Consider the following 8629-nt stretch of genomic DNA (forward strand, 5'->3'; position numbering starts at 1 on the left):
AAGTGAATGGGGACACCATAGTTGTAATTACACTGCCCACTGCTCCAATTGTTGGTGAGCAGGGTCTACAGACCTTCTCTTTATATGGCTGATAGGTGCATAGTAAAAGGCGGAGAACCCCTTTAAGAGTGAAAGAATTACCAGGCCTGATGTTACACGACCCTAGTAACTTTGAAAATTGCCAGAAATTCATTCTAATCCCAACTTTATATATGATACTGGAAAATCACAAACACTTCTATCCTGATGTTAGTGTTACAGGCTATAAATATATAAAAAAAAAACACACCAAAAAGGAGGTTTTTTTGAATTGAATGAAACTTCTGTGGGTGAATGTAACGATGATATTTGTAAGTGATTACAATATAACAGCAAAAGTACAGTATTTTACGCCATATAAGACGCCATGGTCCATAAGAGGCACCTAGGTTTTAGAGGAGGACAATAAGAAAAAAAAAAAAATTTCATTAGAACTCAGGTCAGACCAGCAATCAGAACCCCAATGTTAATAAGAACCCCAACAAGACCTCAGATCAGACCCCCCAATAAGAGGCCCATGCCTCTAATCACCGCCCCATTGCCTCTCATATTAACACCCCAGCAGTCCCCATTGCTCATATTACCCCTCATTGCCTTATATCAGCCCCAGCAGGCCCCCATTGCCTCTCATGTTAGCCCCCATATGCCTCAGATCAGCTCCCAGCAGCGCCATATTGTCTCAGATTAGCCCCCAGCATCTCTGTATTACATCCAGATCCGTCCCCAGCATCTCCATATTTCCCCCTGCATCACCATATTGCCCTAGCATCAGTCCCAGCATCTCCATATGCACCCAGCATCAGTGCCCAGCATCTCCATATTATCTGATGTTTTCTAAAATAAAAAAAACACTTACCTCTCCTGCTCCTGGACGCAGCACTCCTCGCAATCCTCTCATCCTGCTGTCGGCTGCACACAGAGTGAGATCACAGTGCGCACCCTTCACAGCTGACAGCAGAGGACCAGGATTACAGAGCCTTCACCGCTTCCCTGTACTCTGGTACTAATGAGCACATCCATAATGGAAGCGCTCATTAGTATTCGCCCCCTAAGACGCAGTGGCATTTTTCCCCTTCTTATGGGGCCCCATTATGGGGTGAAAAATACGATATTAATGTTTACTGGGAAAACTGAACAAGCAAAACGAGACCAAGGGGTCTCGTTTTGCTTTATATTTAGTGAGTCTCAGTGACACCTAATCCTTGGAATAGCCACTGACACTCCTATTTTTTGATCGGAAGGATCTCGGCGGTACCTACCTCCTCTGGAATAACCGCCGATACCCTCGACTTAGATATCTCCCCCCTTACTAGGGTTCCCTTGAGTAGGGATTAACAGGGACTGGATAGTAATAGTTTCGTGGACAGGGAACCTCCACCATCAGGGGGTCGCCCTGGGCTGAGCAGGCTAGGGGGGAAAACTAGGGTGAGATAATTCTGCCCTTGCCCGGTCCATAAGACTCTGCTCCTCCCTCCCCAGTTTTTTCCTTTTTCTTGCTATCCTGTTACTGTAGATTTCTTGAGGGGGGGGGGGGGGGGGGGGGGGGGGGGGGGGGGGGGGGGGGGGGGGGGGGGGGGGGGGGGGGGGGGGGGGGGGGGGGGGGGGGGGGGGGGGGGGGGGGGGGGGGGGGGGGGGGGGGGGGGGGGGGGGGGGGAATACTCCCCCTTAGGAAATTTAGGTACTCGCACGTCTCTCCGCACTATAGTGGTATATATATATATCAATACCCCTCTTTGATATAATAAAGGTATTTTTAAAAGTCACCTTCTCCTTCAGTTGCTTTTTCTCTTTGATACTCTGGTGACAGAAACATCCTAATACTAAACTGAATGATTGTTAATGTTTTTCCAATAAATATATCATGTTTTTGTTTTTAGGTTTTTGATGGAAGTGGATCATTTTTGTCTTACATCAACACTTCTGCTGACCCATTGTATGGTCCTCAAGGACTGGCTCTTACTTCAGATGGCCATGTTGTTGTAGCAGACTCTGGAAATCACTGTTTTAAAGTTTACCGGTACTTACAGTAACTGGAAGGTCACTGTTTTTTGGGATTAACTGCACTCAATATGAACCAATGGATCTTCTAGCAAGATGGATGGAAATGGTTTCCAAGTCATTTTCTCTTATTTAATCTCCATGTGACCATGTTTACCTTTTAGGCGGTGGCTTGTGTCTATGTTGGACTGCTTCACCACTACACAATGGAAAGTTAACTTTCCAGTGTAAAATTGGATGCCAATTAACATGTTACTGGAAAGTCTGAAACACAAATTTATAAACCCTGATCTTGTGCACTTAGGTCTTGACCTCTTAGAGAATGAACTCATGGACATGGTGCTCCTCAGTGGAGCTTCCACATTCTGTAATTAGTTGTTGTCATACATCATTTGCTCAGCACTGAAATCCAGACGTCTTCTAGCTCTGTGTGTCCTGGTAGGTATTGTATTGAAACATAGGAAAAAACCTTGGTCTTAATATTAATGTAACATATTAAATGTACATGTGTATTCAAAAACTTTACAAACTGTTGTCACATTTGTAATAATGGCCTTAGTCGTCTCTACACGGCCATTTCCAGTTTATGTGCACTTCTATTTATCCTGTGGTACGTTGATAAAGCATCATGAAGTACATGCTGTTTCATGTCATGCATCTTTTTCCATTTTGTATATAGAATTGAGAATATACAACTTCAGATGAATGTTGATTGTGTATCAAATGAGGTCAAATTCGGATAATTAGCAGTGGAGCTATGCCTTATTGACTGATGTCCACTGATACCAAAAATGATCAATTATGGAAACCTTGCATGCTTTCACTGTACTTCAAAGCGTACCTGAGCTTTCCAAAAAGGTTTGCATAATGCTGTTCTGTCTAAAGTCTTTTTCAGCCATATTATTCCCTGTTTCAGCTCCACAGCTAGATGCATTTCACTCAGAAGCAGGGGGTGTCCTCTCTTCTGTGACAGTTGCCAGTACTGTACTGCTGTGACAAACCCTTTCCCTTACTACTTAGCTCAGAGAACAGATAAGGAAGGAGAAATCACACCTACAGAAAGGCTTGAGGCTCCCATTATCTTCAAAAGCTGTGTAGAAGCAGTTCTTTTATCAGGCTCACAAACTCAGCTAGCTCTGACATTTACTGTGAACCATCTTTTGCGTCTCTGTTACCAGGGGCAGATCTTGCCTGACAACAGGCAGTGGACTGTAAATTCGTGGCCATGACTTTTTTCAGGTGGATGTAGGCATATTTATTTTTTTTAATTTTTTTTAAAAGTGGAGCTATGCATATTTTTTAAATGAAGTGATTTAGCGATTTGCTATTTACACCATTTCTATTAATGAAAAGAAGTTGTGTGAAAGCACAGTGACTCTAAGGCCACCTGCCACTAGTGCAGAAGAACACACATAAAATCCACACGAATTTCCATGTAGATTTATGTGCGTTTTGCAGCACATTCGCACCAAAATCTAATTGCGGATTTTGGTGCAGATTAAATGCGGTTTTTGCCACAGACTCCCCCTTCCATTGAAAAGGGTAAAATCTGCAGCTAAATCCGCAAGTATAATTGACATGCTGTGGATTTGGAAATCCGCAATTTCTGCATGGAATCAATCCAAAAAGTGTACATGAGATTTGTGTAATCTCATGCACTTTGCTGGTACTGTACTACGCTCAGGTTTGTCCGCACGGAAATCCACGTGGAAAAACTGTGTGTATAACGCTGCACCTAAGGGTGGTTTTACACTACTTTTTTTCCCAAAAAAATGCCTTTTTTAAGCAAAAAACACCATGGCCAGATGTTATACAATTTAGTCAATACAATGTATAAATATATATATAAAATGCCCTACAAACACTTTTTTCGTCGTACAAACGTTTTTCTATTTTTTTTCCCCTATAGAGTTATGTATTGAATAAAACGTTTAAAAAAAAAAAGAAACTAAAATGTGTGAATTAAAATGCCACCCAAACAAAATCATTGTAAAAAAAATCCATGGATTTTATGGTGTTTTTTTTATAAGCCAAAAAAAATGTAAAGAAAAAACGTAGTGTGGCAGCACCCTAAGGCTTCCTGCACATGGTGCCGAGGATTATTTTGCTGCAATTCCACACCGTAATACAGTACATGCTACGTAGATGATATTTATCTACAGGATGCAGACATTTTTATGTTGAAATTTATCTCAGGCATAAACTTTGAAATCTGTAGTGTGTTGTTTCTTTGTGCCGATTTTCGCTGTGGATTTCGTCCTTTACAGTGCAAAGGGTTAATCTGGGGCAGATCCGCAAGGAACACATGTCAATTTTTGTTTGGATTTAGTACGGAAACATAGCGATATCAGCATTGAAAATCCACATAAAATATATTTGTGTGCAAGTAGCTTATGGGTATCAGATTTAAGGCCCTTGCACAAGACCGTATGCCCTCCGAGACATACAGTCCGTGAGCGGGCCATATGTCCTGGAGCAGCATTAATCGTGTGCACGAGAGCACACAGCATCATAGATTACAACGTCGGGTCGCCTGTGGGACTATTGTCCCGCACTCTTATGATCTTATGAGTGTGGGACAATAGTCCCGCGGGCGGCCCGCTGTGTAATCTATGATGCTGTGTGCTCCCGTGCGCACCGCTCAATGCCGCTCATGGACCGTATGTCCCGGAGGGCATACAGTCGTGTGCAAGGGCCCTTACTGTGGATTTTTACTGCATCAAATCCACAGCAGGAAATCCGTATCAAATCATATGGATTTTGGTGCAGATTTACTTGAGGATTCAATGCAGAAATTGTTGCTGATCCTTTTTGTTGTGGATTTAGATTCTAAATTCAGGAATGCTAAATAAATATTACATCAAGGGGGGAAATCTGCAAAAGAAATTGACATGCTGTGGATTGCAAAAATCTGTATGACTGCTAAATTTTCCCATGGAAACTTTATGCAGCAATAGATGAAATCCAAATAGCTGATTTTACGTCTGCAGATCCAGACCGAAAATCCACAGCGATTCTCTGAAAGAGCCTTTTTTTTAGGGTTGTCCCGATACCACTTTTTTAGGACCGATACTTTTTTTCAAGTAGTCACCGATACCGAATACCGATACTTTTTTTAAATGTCATGTGACCGTTTTGGGGGATCTGTGGATCTGTGGATGACGCACTGTCATGTGGGGGATCTGTGGATGGCACTGTTATGGGGACCTGTGGATGGCCACTTTATGGGGGATCTGTGGATGCACTGTTATGGGGGATCTGTGGATGGCACTGTTAGGGGGATCTGTGGATGGCACTGTTATGGGGGATCTGTGGATGGCACTGTTATGGGGGATCTGTGGATGGCACTGTTATGGGGGATCTGTGGATGGCACTGTTATGGGGGATCTGTGGATGGCGCTGTTATGGGGGATCTGTGGATGGCACTGTTATGGGGGATCTGTGGATGGCGCTGTTATGGGGATCTGTGGATGGCACTGTTATGGGGATCTGTGGATGGCACTGTTTTGGGGGATCTGTGGATGGCACTGTTATGGGGATCTGGGGATGGTACTGCTATGGGGTGGGATATCTGTGGATGGCATTGTTATTTGGTGGGGGGATCTGTGGATGGAACTGTTATGGGGAGGATCTGTGGATGACACTGCTATATGTCATCCACAGATCCCCCTCATAACAGTGTCCCCCAATACACCGGGCCCCCGCCGCTCACCGAAGTATTTATAAACGTGAATCCTTATCCTGTTATTAAGTTGAACTAACGCTGTGCTCTCCCATGTTCCCCTGTATCTCCACAGCACTTACTTAAGCTTCCATAGCAGGCAGAGCGGACGGCACCAGTAACGTCACTCACTGACGTCGCGCGTCTGCTCCGCCTGCTTCACTCATAAAGTGGGCGGAGCAGGCGCTCTACGTCAGTGAGTGACGTTACTGCTGCCGTCTGCTCTGCCTGCTATGGAAGCTTAAGTAAGTGCTGTGGGGATACAGGGGAACATGGGAGAGGGCAGCGTTAGTTCAACTTAACAACAGGATAAGGATTCACGTTTATAAATACTTCGGTGAGCGGCGGGGCCCGGTGTAAGAGTACAGTGACTGCACCGGGCCCCGCCCATAGTTACGCCCATAGTATTCTATTTATGTATCGGGGCGGGGTATCGGCGGCTGAGTACCGCCGAGAAAACTCGGAATCGGTCCCGATACCGATACTAGTATCGGTATCGGGACAACCCTACTTTTTTTAAATTTATTTTTTTAATGAAAACATTTTGGGCTAAAAATCATTTTTTTTCAATTGGTCTTTATTAAAGATATTGAGCCGTTAACTATTTGTCTAGCTATGTGAATCCTAATTTCACTTTGTGCCATAACACTTATCTCTAATTTACTAAGAGGTTATACACACTTATTTAAGCCTCATTCTTATCAGTGAGGTAAGGATTGAGCTTTGATAAGTTTTTATAAGATCAGAGAGCAGATATAAGGAGCCAGTCAGCTCCCTGTCTGACGGAAGAGAGAGAAAATTTAGATCCTGCTAGTATAGCATCTCAGCTCCGTACGGAGAAAAGGGCTCCATATTTTTAATATAGACCAATTTAAAAAATGATTTTTACCTCATAATGAGTACAATGCAATAATAGAAAAAAAATTCCCCCAATGGTGTACATAGCCTTTAAGGTGGATTTAGACGGGTCGATTCTGCAGCCAATTTTCGTGAAGGAAGTGTTCCGTCCCGACAGTTGGCTGCTAGTTCAGTGAAGGAGAAAGCCGTATTTACATGCTGCAATCTCCTTCACTGTATGAGGACGGGGGATCGCTACGAGTCCTCATACAGCTCCATGATTCTGAGCAGCAGATCGCTGTTTAGACCACACAATCTGCTGCCCAGAAACTGATTGGTAGTGTCTGTATGAAAGATCATTTCAACGCTCGTTCATCGGTTGATTTACATGGGCAGATCGTCGGGAACGACCATTCGCAGGAACAGGCGTTCCCGATTAATCTGGATAATTATTGGCTTGTGTAAATTTCACTTTAGACTTCCTTACATGGACTCATTGGAGTCTTTTATTGTAATTACAGCAAAGTAAAGCCTTGTATGGGATTAATAGCCATAAGGGTGCTTAATGGAAGTAATGGCATGAAAGGGGTATTGTCATCTGGGCCTTTTGGTAGTAAACTGTGTACACTCTGGCCGAGTTAAGAAAACATCCAAGTCGGCTGTTCTCTGCCATTTCCGTAGCTCCAATAGCTGTGAAGGGAGATACACAAATAGCATGGCACAGCAAGCTGCAACGTTTCTGGTAACGGTTGTGCATATAGCATAGTTAGTTGTGCAAGCTCCCATTACTGCTACAGGGGATATGAAAACAGCGGAGTGCAGCCAGCTCAGGTGTTTCCGTAACACCATCTACGCCTGGCCGGCACTACATTTCGGTTATACCCATCTCTACCATGACTGCGATTCGAATACCCCTTTAACAAAAAAAAAAAGGGGGGGGGAGGAGTAAATAAGATAATGAGTGATTTTGTATAAAATTGCTTTTGGGAACATTTGCTAAAAACAAGAAAAACTTAAATCTTTCATAGACTGGCTTAATGCAGTGCAGGTGTGCACTATATTTCCTGTGAATAATGGCCAGCAGAGTGCTTATCAAAGTTTTTCGAATACAGAGAAATAGTGGAGCTCGGAAAATGGTCCAGAATTTTGATATTCAAAAGTGGAAGCCGCTGCCAGGTTGAACATTTGCTGTATTTAATTTGGATATTAAATGTTATTCTAGAAAACCTAGAAATGTATTACTATCCGGAACCATATTGTGGTCAGTACAAATAGCGCATTACACACTGCATTTGTTCCTAGAAACTCTCAAATCAGTGGGGAATACACAGCAGAAAACAGCATCTAATAGAAACTACTGAAAAACCAGCATGAGTAAGGATTTGTATCCACAGGATAGGCCATAAATGTCCGATAGGTCAGAGTCTCACATCTGGGATCCACTCCTATCTCCAGAATGGGACAACAATGTGCCTGGCCGGTAATGGAGGGGTGACCACATGCATGGTTCTTTCCATTTACTTTAAAGGGGTTATCTGGGGACTCAAAAAGATTTTTCTTTTAATTGTCTCATTCATTGTAATGTGCCTTAGATGCATATTCTTACTTTATCTGCCCCCATTCAAGTCTCAGTGCAGTCTGGAGGTTCATTATCATGCGCAGGCTGCTGGAGGTCTTTCTGTGATGTCCTTATCATGCCCAGGCTGCTAGAGGTCTTTCTGTGATGTCATTATCATGCCCAGGCTGCTGGAGGTCTTGCTGCGATGTCATTATCATGTGCAGGCCACTGGAGGATTGGTTGTGATGTTATTATCATGGGCAGGCCACTGGAGGTCTTGCTTAGATGTCATGATCATGTGCAGGCCACTGGAGGTCTTGCTGCGATGTCATGATCATGCGCAGGCCACTGGAGGTCTTGCTGTAATGTCATTATCATGCGCAGGCCGCTGGAGGTCTTTCTGCAATGTCATTATCATGCGCAGGCCACTGGAGGTCTTGCTGCGATGTCATTATCATGCGCAGGCCACTGGAGGT

At 43.7% G+C, this 8629-nt stretch overlaps 1 protein-coding gene across 2 annotated transcripts in view; it reads left to right on the plus strand.

The window, feature by feature from the left end:
- The window catches only part of TRIM2 (tripartite motif containing 2), an 82809-nt gene extending 80136 nt beyond the window's left edge, over nt 1-2673 (plus strand). For both annotated transcript variants that reach the window (XM_040418557.1, XM_040418556.1), the window contains exon 12: nt 1917-2673. In XM_040418557.1, the coding sequence (XP_040274491.1) occupies nt 1917-2069 (153 nt within the window). In that variant the 3' untranslated portion in view covers nt 2070-2673. The remainder of the gene's footprint in view (nt 1-1916) is intronic.
- The last annotated feature ends 5956 nt before the right edge of the window (nt 2674-8629 follow it).

The sequence above is a fragment of the Bufo bufo genome, chromosome 2, assembly GCF_905171765.1.
Source record: "Bufo bufo chromosome 2, aBufBuf1.1, whole genome shotgun sequence".
In the NCBI taxonomy this organism is placed as follows: domain Eukaryota; kingdom Metazoa; phylum Chordata; class Amphibia; order Anura; family Bufonidae; genus Bufo; species Bufo bufo.